The sequence below is a fragment of the Saccostrea cucullata genome, unplaced genomic scaffold, assembly GCF_032062105.1.
Source record: "Saccostrea cucullata isolate Sc308-1 unplaced genomic scaffold, CSIRO_AGI_Scuc_v1 ctg183, whole genome shotgun sequence".
NCBI lineage: Eukaryota > Metazoa > Mollusca > Bivalvia > Ostreida > Ostreidae > Saccostrea > Saccostrea cuccullata.
In genome coordinates, this window is record NW_026929981.1 from 284,235 (window position 1) to 301,753 (window position 17,519).

The 17,519-nt window shown below is 33.0% G+C and overlaps 2 protein-coding genes across 2 annotated transcripts in view; one reads left to right on the plus strand and one right to left on the minus strand.

Annotated features, from left to right (window-relative positions):
• Positions 1-806: 806 nt before the first annotated feature.
• Positions 807-17,519, plus strand: part of LOC134282670 (glucose-fructose oxidoreductase domain-containing protein 1-like) — a 30,538-nt gene continuing 13,825 nt past the window's right edge. The window contains exons 1-4 of the mRNA XM_062765072.1: positions 807-1,090; positions 1,241-1,322; positions 2,535-3,286; positions 15,438-15,461. Coding sequence (XP_062621056.1) covers positions 911-1,090; positions 1,241-1,322; positions 2,535-3,286; positions 15,438-15,461 — 1,038 coding nt within the window. The 5' untranslated portion in view covers positions 807-910. The remainder of the gene's footprint in view (positions 1,091-1,240; positions 1,323-2,534; positions 3,287-15,437; positions 15,462-17,519) is intronic.
• Positions 8,532-12,888, minus strand: LOC134282669 (uncharacterized). The gene is made up of 4 exons (XM_062765071.1): positions 12,684-12,888; positions 11,740-11,808; positions 10,981-11,079; positions 8,532-10,475 (listed from the first exon to the last, which is right to left on the minus strand). The coding sequence occupies exons 1-4, from the start codon at positions 12,795-12,797 to the stop codon at positions 10,356-10,358; spliced, it is 402 nt and encodes a 133-aa protein (XP_062621055.1). The 5' UTR covers positions 12,798-12,888; the 3' UTR covers positions 8,532-10,355.

Sequence of the window (17,519 nt, forward strand, 5' to 3'; positions counted from 1 at the left end):
CAACATTTTTAAACATAATTATGCTTAAAATATCTGTCCTATACCCCCAAAATATAAAAATAACCAAAACATAACGATAAACACAGAAAACTCGGAGAATTTATTTCTATCAGCATGATCAGGCCAATAGAAAATATCAGGTCAATACACTTTCTTGCTTTACAGCTCGTTACTCATAATTATACCGATATTTTTAACCCAAACATACCTAATGTATCTGTCCTATACCCTAGAAATATAAGAATAACCAAAATTTAATGATAAACTCAGAAAACACGGAGATTTTATAAGTTTTTATTTCCATCAGGTCAATATCAGGTCAATAAAAAATATCAGGTCAAGCCATTTCCGTATTTTGTGGCTCGTTACGCATAATTATACCAATATTTTTACAAATAAGTATGCCTAAATATCTGTCTTATACCCTAGAAATATAAAAATAACCAAAACATAACGATAAAAACCAAAAAACACGGAGAATTCATAAGTCTTTATTTCCATTAAAAAAATATCAGGTCAAGCCATTTCCGTAGTTTGTGGCTCGTTGCGCATAATTATACCAATATTTTTACAAATAATTATGCCAGAATATCTGTCTTATACCCCAGAAATATAATCAAAACCAAAACATAATGTTAAACACAGAAAACAAATAAATTATATTAATTTTTATTTCATCAGGTCAATATCAGGTCTTTAGTATATCAGGTCTTTAGTATCTTCCGAAATTTAGTCGGAATCGTGCAAACGCTTTAAACGATGAAGACTCTTCAATCATTTTCAAGCATGCGAATCACATCGACCGTGAAAAAAAGACTTCCTCAAATTATGGATTTCAAAGTTGCAGAGAGGTCTCTTTGATGGATTTGTCTATTTGGGAAATTTAAACGTCACTGCGTAAGCAGCAGACATGCGGAAAATGCTACCTGGATTCGGAGTCGTGGGAACCCCGAACTCGGTCAGGGCATATGTCCCACTTTTGAAATCATACGGCTTCAGAGTTGTGGCGTTATGGGGGAGAACGAAAGAAGATGCTGCAAAAGTTGCAGCAGAACTCAACATTCCCTTTCATTCTAGTAATGTTGATGAGGTTGGTATACATAGTTTTCTGCAATATACTGTACTTTCCATTTTTTTAATAACCAGACAACTTGTCATTGTTTTTTGATATTTATCAGAACTGTAACTATGGTAACCAACATTTGTAGATATTTTTCACTGAAGACATTTTTATTGTCAGGTTTTATTGAACAAGGATGTGGACATCATTGCAGTAACATGTGCTCCTCACATGCAAGCCCCAATAGCTGTCAAGGCTCTTGGTACGTTAATTATACCCCCTGAAAACGAGGTTTGGGGGATATATAGGAATCACCTTGTCCGTCGGTCCGTCTGTCTGTGCAAATGTGTCCGGTCCATATCTTTCTTACGGAGGAACATTACAATCTACTACTCCACACAAAAATTGCACATGACCTACGGGTATGTCATGACCTTGACCCAAGGTCATTTGGGGAAGTTTAAGGTCACTGGAAGAAAAATTTCATAATTCCTGTCCGGTCCATATCTTTCTTATGGATAAACTTGGTAGGTTCTAATTTCACACAGATTGCTTATGACCTAAGGATGTGTCATGACCTTGACCTAAGGTCATTTGGGGAAGTTCAAGGTCACTGGAAGAAAAATTTCATAATTCCTGTCCGGTCCCTATCTTTCTTATGGATAAACTTGGTAAGTTCTCATTTCACATAAAGATTGCTCATGACCTAAGGATGTGTCATGACCTCGGATCAAGGTCATTTGGGGAAGTTCAAAGTCACTGGAAGAAAATTTTTATAATTTGTGTCCGGTCCATATCTTTCTTTATTATGGAAAAACTTGAATCTACTACTTCACACAAACATTGCTTATGACCTGAGGTTGTGTCATGACTTTGAACCAAGGTCATTTATGCAAGTTCAAGGTCACTGACAGAAAAGTTCATAATTCGTGTCTCCGTATATTTAGTCTATTTAGTCTTTTTTTTATTAGGCTGCACCTTCATTTCATTTATAAAAAATATAATGAGCAATTACATTTGCACTAAAAATGTTTTAGCATTTCTCTCTTCTCTTAGATCCATATAATATTCATGATTTAGCACTTCTGAAAAACCCAGCGGGCGGTATTTTGTCCCGTTTTGACAGTACTAGTTAATTAATACACATGGAGGTTTTCTGTTCCTAAAGATGAGTGCTTCTACATCATTTTTGATGACAGCTAAAAGAAATGTCTTTTCTTTGAACAATATGATCCCAAATATGTTTGACATTGTGTTTTATGTTTAATGTATAACTTCAATCAGCAAAAGCTACAAATGGAGTATGCATGTATACATTTCAGTTATGTGTTTAGTCTGAGTGATTACCCCGATACAACCCATTTAAGTTAAACATGTTATTGGAGCATCATCACTTAAGTTTCTTTACAAAGGTAACTAGTTATTTCAAGGATCTATGGTAGATAATAAATCTGTAATTGTTTTTTTTTACCAGGAATTGGAAAACATGTTATTTGTGGTGCCCCTGCAGGACCAAACCAAGTAGACTCCTTACGCATGGTAAACGCTGCAAAATATTACCCTCGTTTGATGTCCCTTACTATTTATGGATTGCGGTTTCTTCCAGCTATCGACAAAATGAAGCAGCTGATTTTGGATGGCTATGTAGGAGACATAAATGTCTGTGAAGTCAAAGTTCACTTTGAAAAAGCTAAGAGGGATCAGTTTGACTGGATGTGTGATGGCACTATGGGAGGTGGTCTTTTGAATGAGATTGGCAGTGACATCATTGATGTGATTGGTTATCTCACAGGTCAAAGGGCAACAAAAGCACATGGCATGCTTAAAACTTTCACTAAGCAAACTGAGAAAATTAAGGGCATTCGGGAGATAACAAGTGATGATTTTTGTACTTTTCAGATAGAACTTGATCAGGGGTCCTGTGTGACTGCCACAATCAATGGACATATTCCAGGACCTTTTCAACAAGAAATTATGATATTAGGAAACAAAGGTAGACTTATAGCTAAAGGAGCAGATCTGTATGGTCAGAAAAATGACCAGTCAAAAGAATCATTGCTGCACTTTGACCCCATCAACTTCAAAGAAGAGGAGAGACATGGAGTATCTGAAAAAACTCGCACTCTCATCCCCACTCCATATCTAAAGGGCATCATACAGTTTATTGAAGCTGTTAAAGAAGCATTTGACAAAGAAGAAGAGAGACAGAGCTACTGCATAGACCCTGTAAGACCAGCAGCAAATTTTGAGGATGCCCTGTACGTACAGTCTGTTGTGGAAGCCATTCGCAAGTCCAGTAAAACTAAGCAATGGGTCAAGGTCGAGGTTTTACAAGAGGAACCTGATCCAAACTCGTTTATGTCCCCTTCAATGAGACGCAGTGCTTACTCAGTCCAGTGAGCAAGGGTTTAATACCAATTTACTACACAAAAAAATTAAATATATAGCTCAGGGTTAATATGTAGCTTTAATACAAGGCAGTTAATAACATAATGAGTCAAAAGCAATCATAATTCATAACAACATGTCATATCACCAGATTGCAAAAGAATGAGATCATAATTTTTTTATATGATAAGATTATTAATGATTTTATTACTTTTAAGTTAATTAACCTATAGAAACAAGTCTGGAAGGTTAATATTACATCAAAATACTATTAAATTCCTTATTTGTGTAGGGTCAAAGTTTTGTTCAAAGAAAAAATATCGATTTGTGAGGATTTGTTTTGAGTTGAAGAATAATTATTATACTGTAGTTTTAAATTTCAAGGAGGATTTGAATTTGTGGGTTGGTTATACCCACAGAAATGAAGAAATTGGGGGAAAAAATGGAAATGAATGATCTCAATGCATTAATTCTTATCATAAAAGAATATTAGGTGTACAAAAAATTAATTTGAATGTTATTTTAACTAGGTCATATTTTATTATAAATAGTGAGGTATAATGATATTGAAACTAAATTTAACATACTTCACTTTAGTGAATTATTTTACATTATGTATCTATAAGTATATATATTATCAATGGTTATGGGATTTTGTAATCAGAGTTAACAGATTGGATATAGAGAGCAAAAATGGCTGATTGGCTGTTCAGTCTACCTTTACTCAGTGTTACTGTTGAATCAGATTTTACTGGTAGCTACAGATAGCCATTGATGAAATATACCGTATAATTCCTATTAACCGCCCCTGCTCCTATAAGCGCCCCCTAGATCTTTTTTCAATTATCAGAAAATAAGGGCCCCCTGTACAGTGATTAAGGCCCCCTGTACAGTGATTAAAATCATCTAGAATCGTATCAAAAGTCTGCCAAAATTTGAACAAAATGAAAATGTAACTTGTCTATAATCCAATTTCTCAGTGGAAAATGAATCATATCGCATAAATTGGGTGGATTATCTTCACCTAAAGTAAAGTTCGACATTATTTTTAGTAGTTCTTTAAAAAATTTTAAGTATAAGAATGACATTAAATAATATAAAGAGAATACCAAAATAACCGCCCCCTTTTCGAAATTTTCTAAGCGCCCGGGGGATTATACGGTATGCTTTAATAGTTACCTCCCCACCACCCCCAATATCTTTGAATTTGTCACATTTTATATTGTAACTTCCTTGTAAGTATTTCCATGTATTAACTCTCTGACTGTGAAATTAATTTTATCTGAAAAATTTGCTATGATAATTAAACCCCCCTTTAAATTCCTACCCCATCATATTTTTAAAATTTCCTGTAAGGACCCCTCTAAGTGAAATTTCTGTGAAAAATTGATTTTATCTTATAAACATTTTCTTGTCAATTTAAAAGTTAGTTGTAAATATTAAAGGCATCATTATATATTACCTGATCTGATATTTAGATACTCATAATACACATATTAATGGACTTAAAGGTAGCATTATCTGTAATGTGTTTCCTTGAATATAGCACCTTGCTTAAACGTACAATCATAATTCATGTAATAATCACTGGAGATGTAATGCAGCATTTTTTTTTCAAGATAATAATTACTCTTACAAAGCAGCTTTTGTATATTTTGTTGTGAAATATATACTGGTCTTATAAATGGCACAATTTATCCTCAGTCCATACATGTACACATATGATATTGTGTTGTCTAGTCAAGCAATGTGATACACAATTTTTTTTTGAATGCATATTTTTGTCAATTTTCATTATTACATATATTTAAATGCACATTTTAATAGCATATATATATCTACAAATTATAGTGCACTAAATGACTAATTTATCAAACATATTTATTTTTAGTACGTGTATGCCGTTTCCCTTGAAGATAAAAATGGCTCAACACTTATATGTTATATACTGTATACAAGATTATTTTTGCCCATGTAATGTTATTTTTGCATGCAAACAATTGCGTGAAAGAGAGATAACTCTGTCTCTGTTGAAGGACGAAGGGTAAAATTTTCCTTGTATGTACATTATATGGAAGGAAATGGTACAGATACATGTAAATAAGTCAGAAAGCACTGCCAAGCCTCATTTTTCAATCTCTGTGACATGATAGATTTTCCAGCAAAAATCAAATCAATTTTTATATTCATTTTGATTACCTTGTACATTTTATTGACAACTGTTATGAATTAATCTTCTTATTTGCATAGACTTAAGGTTTCAATAGTTCAAATGTATTTATAGTATAATCTATTACTTATAGAAATATATTGTTCAACAAATTATGCTTGTATTAGTAGCTCGATACTAGAAGATTGATTGTTACCTACCAGTAAATTTCTGCTATTGGACAATTTTCTTCGTGTGAATTTAGAAGAATTGACTTAAAGTGACGACAATGCATGATCCATTGGGAATGTGGAATGGAATTTCATAATTCAAGTAGTAGTAAATAATGTGATCTTTTTAAAAAAATGAAGAAAAATAGCAGGGCCAAAGTTATTCAGTTGAGCATTGTAGATGGATGCATAATGAAGTTGTTGTAGTTTTCACCATGCATCTATAAATTATGTATTAATTATTATTATATTAATATAAAGACCTTGATCTATTTCAGTATGTATGTATGATTTTTTTTTTTCTTGTATATACAAATTTTATGCAAAAGTTTTTCTGGAAAAATGGATTATCTGACCTGTTGGGAGGACATAGGGAATTAAAAAATACATGTACCATATACACATAGAACTTTCTTAAATATTACTGTACACACATTATTAACCATATTACTCTTATGTACTTCTGACTTGTGTATTTTGAAGCAAATTTAATTTAAGTCTTTTATAAGAAATAAGATTTATTATTCAGAAAGGTAATTTTTTTTTTCGTAAATGTTTGTATTTGTTTAATCTGAAATTATACTACATGTATATGAAAGAAAAGCAAGAAAGAAGTTTAGAATCTCAATTATGTTAACACTACTGTGGCATAATTCTTCACTGAACAATCTTTTATGTAAAAACTGATATGTCTTTAAGTTTTATGTATAGAAAATAAACTTTCAGAAAGCATTAGCTGTTTCAAATCTTTTTTGTTGGTTCACTGCTGATAAAATCAATCCTTCTGGTTGCTTCTGTGGCCCAGTGGTGGTCTTTTCTAGGGTCACAGAATCATGGGTTCGAATCCCAATGTGAGATGTGGAGACTGGTCTCTCTGATTAGACTGTATAAACAGTGGTCCCCATGTCACAGTAGGTGCTGGCATGAATAGATCCCTCACTGTCCAATTGCTTAAGTGTCGAGAATAAGAAAAAAATTTGCAGCTCGCCATCGACAAGTGGTGGTGCCTCCATGTAGTGAACAATTTTCAAGGGGGACATTAAACGACAAACATACAAATCCAGAAGTGTTTATGTCACAGACAGGTGAGGTCAATCTAGTATATACCTTGCTTCATTAAGTTCACTTCCATGAATAATACATCCAATCTAATTAGAATTAGATGTTAGATCTGCTCGCATACTCGCTGCACTAACATCTAACAACATCCCATTGAGGGTCACGTCAGAGGTCAATTTCGGAACAGCTCTAAATTTATTCACTTCAACAATACACAATGATTTTGCAGGCGACGATTTGATCGGTTGACAGAATTTGACCTCTGACCTCCTACATCAAGAGTCTACCTTTTGAAAACTGAAAATTAGTGGAATAGAATAAATATCTTTTCAATAACCAGCAAGTCAGTAAAGAAAAAACAAAAGCATAGTTTGTTCAAATAATAGCCCTTGAGCAATCTTGGAATTACAATATAGTCGATTTTACATTGGAGTCTAAAGGAAGATAATTTGTTTTGTTTTTTTTTTAGAAGAGGGGTCAATCTTTCACATGCAAGCATCATCACCCTAGATTCAATTTATACAACAGGAATTAAGTCATCAGGAGAGTAATCATTACGTTGTCCAACAAGAGTCAAAATTTTCTCAAGACCTAGATTACAAAAACTTGGTACCGTATAATCCCTATTAACCGCCCCTGCCCCTATAAGCGCCCCATTAGGTCTTTTTCAATTGTAAGGAAATAAGGGCCCCCTGTACATTGATTAAAATTATCTAGAAAGACTAGGATCATATCAAAAGTCTGCAAAAATTTGAAGGAATTGAAAATGAAACTTGTTTATTATCCAATTTCTTGGTGGAAAATGATTTATTTAGCATACTTTAGGTGAATTATCTTTACTTTAAATCAAATGAAAAATATATCTCAAAAATGTGGTATCTCGTTAGACATTATTTTAGAGATTCTTTAAATTTATTTCTATATACCAATACACCCCCCCCTTTTTGCAATTCTCTAAGCGCCCGGGGCAGTTAATAGGGTTTATACGATATTCATTTCATAAGACAATCTACTGTAAGAATTTATATGTTCTGTATTAATTCAAATCAAAGTCTCAGGGTCCTAGGTGAGCCAAAGTAACAAAGCCGTTAAATAACCTTCTGCAAGGACAACAAAGCCAAGTTTCCAAACTAAAACTCAAGCTTAAATATTCTAAAATTAAAATCATTGAAGCCATGGATTTCTGATTGATGGCTATAATAAAAGGTTTCTATTTTCATCATCTTCAGGTATTTGTAACTCGGAGAGTGTTGTGACCCATGGTCATCTTTTCCTTGGAACATAGATTGATAACTGCCTCTAAATTAAAATAAGATACATTTCCCTTGGGATTGATAAGTATTACTGTAAACCAACTTTTATTCATGTGCGAGAAATATTCGTGAGTTTCGCGACAGACTTAAACTCACGAATATTAATCGTGAATATTAATCACCATGAACAAATAATTTTGCTTAGTATTTGTAAACAATGTTCCTCTGTTGCAAAAATTAATCGTCGCGGATAGATTTCAACCAGACAAATAGCGCATAAAAGATGACGTGAATTTCATAATAGCAGGTTTACAGTATATACTTTAAATGCTAACAATCAATTTACATTTATCCCAGGATCACTCATTTTCCTTCTTAAAGAATAACAGAAGTGATTTTATTAGGAATTTTATTGATTTCAGTGGTGCAGTAAGGACATACGAGTACAGGATTTCAACAATATTGTGTTTACAAACTGAAAGCCTACATATTCTACACAAACAAATACATGTATTTTTATAAATTTTGAAAGCATTTTATACATTATGTTTTTATATGTCAGTTATATGAAGCAAAAGAATACTTAAACAAAAAAATTAACCTATAATTTTTCAAGTTCATCTCAAGAGCTTAAAAGATTTCCTTACACAACCAAATTACTATAAAAATAGCTGAGTTTAACTGAAGAATTCATGTCAACATCCATTGGATTAAAATGTTCAAAACATTAAAATCAACCCATTTATTGTGTTTATGGTGAATAGATTACAGAATCATCAAACATACATACCAAGTAAGTATACAACCCATTTTGTTTTACCAACTTCTTGAATTCTTAACCTAAAATTTTCCAAGCTAACTTACTGAGTGCATAATCAAAGAAAAAAACCAACTACCTCATCTTGAATTATCGTAATGAGTTTACCTGCTTTTATACATTGTATTGACAACACTAAAATAATCAATTGATACACTAATCCACCTGAATAACAGTTCATTATTATTTCATTTTTATAATAGTGTCCTATCAATTTTCTGAAAAATTTACATACTGGTAAATAAAACATCAGATTTTTTGGCTCAAAAGAAAGTTATGCATTATGCTCCTAGTAAGTCATCGAGTTGTAAAGTTGGTTCTTCCTTCAATTTCAACAAAACATGCTACATGTACATGTACAAGTAAAAGGCGAATCTAATAAGCATTACCTTCTCTTCCAATACAGTCAAACCTCAGTGGAACCAAAAATTGGAAGGTTCAATATAAAGAGGTTAAAATACAAAAAGAAAACGACCTATCTTGAATTTTTGATATGATTTGGAACAAGGACTCAACACATATAAAAAAAATTCAGAAAATATTCAATGGGTAGGAAGTTTTATTTGTTGACAACCTATCAATCTGTTATCTCTACCTTAAATAAAATCCTTCTAAATCAATGTTTGAGATATTGAAGTTCAACTACATTTTACATGCTCTTGGTCTTATGGCTTACTTTAACACTGAACAGTACACATGTATTTATAAAATATTGAAAATATTCTATACTTAAAATGGCATTGTATTTGCACCATCTAAATGTTTCAAACTGCACCAAATTTCTTGCACCTGGAGCACTAATTCACGGAAGAACAACCATTAATGTTTGATCATTGTAACTGGTAGCTCTTACATAGAAAAGTTCATAACATCAATCTCTAAAGTAGGTAAAAATTCCACACAAAAATCCTTCAAAACAAAACAATTTCAATTCATTGAAAGTTTAATAATGATTAGGGTTGAGAAACATTTGTGTGTAAAAGTTTCCTTACAAAATTGTTTAGATACAAGTAGATCATTTACTTTTGTTTTGCATTGTCTCATTTTAATATTAAATAATAATCAAATGCAGAGATAGAACAGTAATTAGCAAATTATGTACATGTAACATACTTCACTTCATTTTTTAATACAATCATCTGATTCATTTTAACTGTGAGTTATTTTATTTTTTCAGGCAAAAAAAAGCATTAAAAAAGAATATACACTCAAAAACAAAAAAAGATCCACATAAAAGTGGAGCTCTTCCATTAATAAATGCAGGTGAATAGAAGGCAGCATAAACACACCTGTTAACAACAATGGCCACTGACAGAAAAAAATACATACTTCTTGCAATTTCATTTATACTTTTTTACACATGCCTTGGGAATCTTCATTCATATCTATTTAGAATTTTTTACGTTGCAAAATTGTAGACTGCTAGCCTGAAGATTTCATGCATAATGAAAAACGCTCCCCCAGCCTCAGGACGAAGTTGAAAGACATGAGAAAATCCTAATGGTTTGTCTTGATCTGCCTGTAAAAGATAATATATCTACAGATAAACCAATTACAGAATTTGACAATTGTTTTGTTTACTCATAGGAAAAAGTAGCTGTGCACTCTAGTTTTTTTGAGGCCCTAGACAAGTTATGCATTGAAATTTCATATATTGTTTGCTGATATTAAAAGAATCTTACTGGTAAATTCTGCACAATCAAATTGAAAAGATATGCATTGCAGCTGTTTTAAATGTTTTGTATTTTTCTTTAAATATACAATTACCATTAGGTTTGTGTCAATATTCTTTAAGAACTGTATTTTTCCTATAGCCTAAGGACTTGGAATAAAGCTATCCATACTTGAATGCAGATTGTAATTTACATCAAACTGGTTAAGATATTGAAAGATAACATTACAATTATATTAATATGTGCTTCTCAGAATTTTTATATTGAAATGATATATGCTTCATAAACTTCTCTATGAACCTTGTACACATATATTGTCTTCATATTCCAATTAATTTTTACCCAACCTACCTGTAATTGGCCTAAGATCATAATTAAAACTCCTCCATCCAAAGTTGGTTGACAGTCTGTTTTGGTTATCACATGTTGTACTTGTTGGAAAGGTAAGCTCTGGAAAAAAGGAAAAATAGAAAATATTTATAAGGTAATAAAAAAAATTCTAATTTTTTGGTGCTAGATCCATATGACGTCATAATCAATTTCACTTTCTGTTATGGCTTTAGCAGAATTATGTAGAAAAAACACACTGAAATCATATGAAAAGTAAAGATACCTATATTAAATTTGATATTGATTTAAAGAAAAGGCCATGAACAAACTAATTACCGTTTTCTGAGATACTGTAGGCAATCTTGATACATTTCCTTTGCTGAATATGAAAAAAACTCCCATATTCATGACTGGTTTTCTTAATTTTTCATTGAAAATGACAGTTTGAAATACAGTTTTTCATCTTGTTTACTTACAAATTATGCCCCGAAACACCTTATTTGACCAAGCTAAAGTTGTAAAGCATCAATAAAGGAATTTATTTCTCAAGTTTGATAAATCTGTAGACACCTTTCATTTACTAGATCTTGACCTTAATATTCATGCATACAGTAAAACACTGTTATGGCAAACACACTCAAGATGAATTGACGATTATAGCAAAGCGATTTTCATTCCCCATTTTATAGCTTTAATTATAGTTTAGTTTTCGTAAAAACATATCAATAAACAGGCAGTTACTATTATAGCATTTAACTACCTTGGATAACCTGTCATTACCTTAATTTTTTCACAAATTGCTTCTTTGCCTTGTTTTTGATCATCTTCAAATATCATTAAAGCTTCAGGCTGAAATTAAATAAAATAAGCATTTAAAACACAACAACTAACACATGTTAAAAGGATAAAGAAGAAAATATATATTAATACACCTATGAACTTTTAGTAAACTAAATACTCTTGGAATACATGTATCTTAAACAAGAGATGTTTTTTTTTAAAAATGAAATTATTGGACAGTGTCAAAAATGGCCTTGTTCATACCCAAATATTTTTATGTTAAATATGCATACTGAATTTCATTTCAATATGTGCAATCTCTGCAAAGAAAATGAACGGAAAGTCCAAAACTGCAAATAACTGCAGTTTTTCTAAGGCCAAATTGACCGAGATATTTTTATGATGAATCTGTATATTGAATTTCATTTCAATATGTGCAACCTAAGTGCAACCTAATTTGCAAAGAAAATGAACTGAAACTGATGGTAGACAGACAGACCGAAAGACAGCAGCAAAGCAATATGCCCTTTCTTCTTTAAATTAGGATTTATTTGCAAGATGTGAGGGTTTTTACAAAAAATAATCGATGTTCCGAGACGTCTGGTGCATAAAGATCGGTACGTGCAGCTTTATTTTCAAAGAACAAGCCATGAAAACAACTGAGTGGAGCAGACACCTTTACAGAGCATGCATACCTTTACTTTTTTTTTACATATCAATAAGGTGCATACATATTTGTAAACCAAGACCCAAGTACCTGTGTTTTCCCAACTGTTTTTTAAAGTTTCAATGTAAAATTTTTCCTAATAAATATAAACTAAAGACTGCTTTTAAAATGACTAAAGAAACACAGCATGATATGATCTGTATGCCTTCAGTGCTTATTAAAGTACTGGTTTAAGATAATAAGACTTTCACTAGCACGACTCAAACTGCTTGCTCACATGATAAAACTGTGACAGTTTAGCGGCCCTTTCCTCACTATTTCCACAACTGTCAAAAGCCTGGTAGTAGGCGGTCACAAAAGCTGTTCCTATATCTTGAAAATTTGGATTCATTGTGTAATAAGTTGTGCTGAAAGCACTAATTTCTCTACCGAAACTTTCAGAACAATTTTGGATCTAATCCTAGATGGCGCGTATAAATCCGGAAGTGAGGAATTTAGACAAGTAGTACATTGTAAAATTCGATATTTATACAGTTGAACTTTTATGATATAGACTGGTATTGCCTGTCTTTACCGTACGCTGTATATCGGATATCAGACAGGCAGGCCAGTCTATCTTTTATAATAGATCAAGAGAGTCTTTGCTGTTTGTTTATTTTAATCAAGTTCAATATCATGTTTAACACTTTTTGACTAAATGATGACCCCTTCAGAACACGGTTCTTCTTCTCCTTAAAGCTGAACACTTCTCATAAATAGGCACTGTCAGACGGGTATATAAACCGTTCGCTTTCGTTACACCCGATTGCACAATCGAAACTCGTGGCTGTCATGTCGTACTCCTATCGTGGTCTTAGATTTTTTGCGTTTATTTCTTGTTTTTATGTGCATTTTCCGTTTGTAAATAATGTATTGACCTGTATTTTTCATGATACTTTTGTCCTGTTTTGGAAAAAATACGTAAAATTTGATAATTTCATCGATATTGAGTAGCACGCTTTGTAAGATGTACGTCTGCACTCTCGGTATAGTAAAATACATTGAACTGACTAGCGATCTGCTCCTTATATACGAGTTGTAGGGAGAGCGTTGAAGAACGAGAAATATGGCGGACTATGCCTATTTACGAGTAGTGTTCAGCTTTAAATTAATGTTATGTTGCTAGCCTGCACCTGTTGACAAGATTTTGTTTTAACATACTGTAGCTGTAAGGGCCTTGTAAATGGAAAAAGACAAGAAATTGCTTTAGAGTGATCTCTTGTGACAAGAATTTTTCTTGTGTACCAACAATTTTTACTTTTTGACCTTGACCTTGAGTTTGACATTTGAAATTCAAAACCTTTATTATGACGTCACAATGAAAATCTATAACCGCGAATTAGCATGACTAGCTTTCGACCAAGGGATTAGCTCAAAAAAAAAAAAAACTAACGCACGGGGATTAGCCAATTCACATGCAGCGATTTCTAGGGAATTGTTCAGATCTAATCACTTAATTTTTATATAGGGAAAAATCAGTAGAGGTATAATAATAAACCGGGCGCTAAATTTTCAACCATATGTGCAGCGATTTCTTTTTTGAAAATAAATTCAAAGAAAATTATGTTCAATTTTATTTTTTCCGACTAACTGATTACAAAAATTTCTAACCGATTTCCATCGTTCCGACCGAGTAATTAATCGGTTACAAATTGCCATCCCTAAAATTTAGCCTTACTGCGTGTATAATATCGTCTTCTACTTTAATGACTGAATACACTGTTAATTTAGAGCCCCCACCCCACCCCACCCCCTCACCCCAAATAGAATTTTAGTAGTAACGTTTAGGTAGATGATTTTGCATTTACATTTACCTAATTAATTTAAAAAAAACATGTGAGTAGCATATACATGTACGTCATGTAGTGTATTTTAAATTTGAGCAAAATTTACAAATTATAATAATATTAATTTAAATGCATTAAAAATCGGCTCGAATTCAACCGAAAATCTTCATCATCACCATCCACAAAATCACAAATCTATGTTCAGTATAAACATTTGAGCCTTAGACATTTATGCATGCTCTCTCTCTCTCTCTCTCTCTCTCTCTCTCTCTCTCTCTCTCTCTCTCTCTCTCTCTCTCTCTCTCTCTCAACATTGATTAAATTTACAGAAGTTCTCCCAAGGTAGCACTGTATTTGAAAGTATTAGTATATCTTACATAAACAGAAAAAAAATAATATACCCAAAATGGTTTTAATTTGCAGAACTAGGGTGGAGCTACAGAGAGGACAGGAGCTAGGAACGTGACAGAATTAGGAAAGTTGTGTTTGAGAAAGAGGATCGATATGACAAAAGAATGGCGGGAGAGGAAAGTGGGGCAGGAGTAGGGACCGGGGGAGGGGGTTAGTGAGCAAAATAGCATGGGATGAAAAGGGAAAGACATGCAGAAGTTAAGGCCTCGCGATCGGTAGAAGAAAATACTAGGATCCACAGGGAAACAACTCTGTAGACATCAACAGGGCAAAAACACGGACCCCTGTAAAACTCCATAGGAGGGATCAATAAGAATTCCCCTGTCGACCGGATACACATGTCGTGAGTTTATATACGTGCTAAGGTTGATGGAGTATTCCGTAGGCAACTTCGTATAAAAGCAGAGGCTCAACAAGTGGTGTGAAATGTGTCAGTCAAAATACGCACAGATGATCAGGTTGTATTTGAAAACAAGGTGATCATAACGACCAAATTTTTCACACACATATATGAAAACAAGAGTGCACAATTTTCATAAGGGCCATTGAACCTTTATCGTGCAAGTTTGATTATACGGTCTCATCCGAAGGACCGGTGTCCACGTCCCACTGGATTTGAACGCACGACGTAAGGATCAAGTCCTTACTCCGCGCGACTCTATAGATGACGCTCATACCACTGCGCCGCGCGGGCGTCAATAAATGCTGTGTGGGTTTTGCAAAGTCGATAAAATATCTGTACCATCAACTTATTTGTCAATGCCTGTCTCGGTTCAAATACCGAAAGTAGTCAGTTATTAAGGTACTCCGATCCTCAGGTTCTGAAAAATCAAGCATTGACTAATTGAAAATGCTCACAAAAATGTCTCCGAATTTTCAAAGCAACGTGTTTTAACTCATAATAATTCTTCAAACTTTATCTTTCAAGTTAATCATATTATGTAAAGAAAATTAGTAAATCTCTAATATATTTTCAGGAATTGCGAATGAAAACACCTGCGATGCATTTTCCAATTCAAATTTGATCAATTAACACATTTCAAAAATAAAAATCATAGGTATCCAGGCTTTTGAAGAAATTCCACATTTTTATACATATAATGTTCTTTAATTTCTTTTATTTACTTCGATCATTTTACAAAACAAAGTGTTTAAAGATTCTCTTTTCCTTGCAAAGATCCACAAATCTCTTCTAATTTCATATCATGTTAATAAACATTGGTATCTATGGTTAGATTTAAATGAACATCAATTTCTTGATATATATATAATTTTAAAATGCTTTTACGGGGTAAAAATTTCGACTTTTAATTAGACCTTTTTGAGAACTTCAAAGAACCCTGAAACCATTGAAAGGTACATTGTATATAATGAAAATTGTTGCATGAAGAAATTTAATTTTTAAGCTTCATTTTGAGACTTTTTGAATTAAATTATAAAGAGTTGCCCTTCCTGGCTGAGGATCGGAGTCCCTTAACTAAATTAATCATTAAACAGTCACGTAGTAACGTGGGGGGGGGGGCTTCCCCGGCCCCACATTTTAGCATTGAAAATGTACATTGAGAGGCTGGTTGCCCCCTCCCCCACTTTTTGCTGCAGTAAATTGAAATAGGAGTATTTTACCCTATCTTTGGACTTTCAGTATTACAAGTTAATTATCTCGTAATTACGAGTTAATATTCGTTATACATAGTCTAATTAGTGAAAACAGGGTATTGGGTAAAATTGATAATGGCATAAATATATATTTATACCTGGCGTAATTACGGATTTTCCGTTATAAGGTATGAAATTTACTAACCAGGTATCATCCGTTATACCTGTCTCTAATAAAGATCTTTTATCGTTATTACGAATTTACCGTAATTACCGATGAAACATTTACGTTTTATCTGTGGGTTATAAATGGTTTTCTCTGCTAAATGCTTCATCTCGCTTTTACTGTGCCTATTATGACGTCACGTTTGTGTTTGTGACGTAATACATCGTAATAACGGGTATAGTTATTACAACTGACCGGGTAATTGGATTTGCAACTGACCTTAATAATGAGATATTATCCACCGTCTTCACGTGACAGACTTTAACCAATCGTAAGCCAGGATTTCACGAAAAAAATCAACAGAGGTGGGGTAATGGAGAATACTAGTAGATTCTCATTGGTTACGAAATTAATAACATAGGAACTTAAAATTGTTGTTGAAAAGATTGAATTTTTATGCCCCACCTCTGTTAAGAGAACTTTTAATTGGCTATTTACTACACCAGTTGACATTCGGCCGCATTTCTATCATATGTATATTTCAACAGTGAACGTGTGGGGGGGGGGGGGGGAAGCTGTGTAAATTTCAGAAGCTAATTTTACCATTGAAAATGTACATTGAGAGGCTGGTTGCCCCCTCCCCCACTTTTTGCTGCAGTAAATTGAAATAAGGGTAATATAGTATTGTATGCAAAAAAATAGGGACTGAAAGAAATTGGTATTGAAAAAAAGTTGGACTCTCGGAGAAGGGCTAAAACTGAGTTAATTTCACACGACACAATTGAAAATATCTCATCCTGGAGATCTAGCTTCAAATTAAAAAAAAAAACAATTAATTAGCTTTATAACATAAATGGTAATAAAATTAATATTCATTCCATGGATAAAGGGTTCGCTTCCATGCATGCAGGCCGCAGGAGCTCAGTGAAAGGGTCATTGCATGGTGACTCAGGTGAGCGTTGTGACACGTGGGGCTCTTGAAATTCTCCATGTTTTATGAGTAAATTTCCGACCTTTTGAGGTCTGATTCATGTGCCGAATTTGTTTTAACAGTTTACAAGGTGTCTTGAAAATCGTGATAACTTATCCAAGTATAAATTAACTTATCTAAGTA

Bases quoted from the DNA above. Each gene is read 5' to 3' on its own strand.
- LOC134282669 (XM_062765071.1), bottom strand. From the start codon at position 12,797: ATGAATCCAAATTTTCAAGATATAGGAACAGCTTTTGTGACCGCCTAC. The intron at 11,809-12,683 runs GTGAGCAAGCAG...ATTTAATTTCAG, and splicing joins AACTGTCACAGTTTTATCAT to CCTGAAGCTTTAATGATATT. The intron at 10,476-10,980 runs GTAGGTTGGGTA...TATCTTTTACAG, and splicing joins TGATCTTAGGCCAATTACAG to GCAGATCAAGACAAACCATT.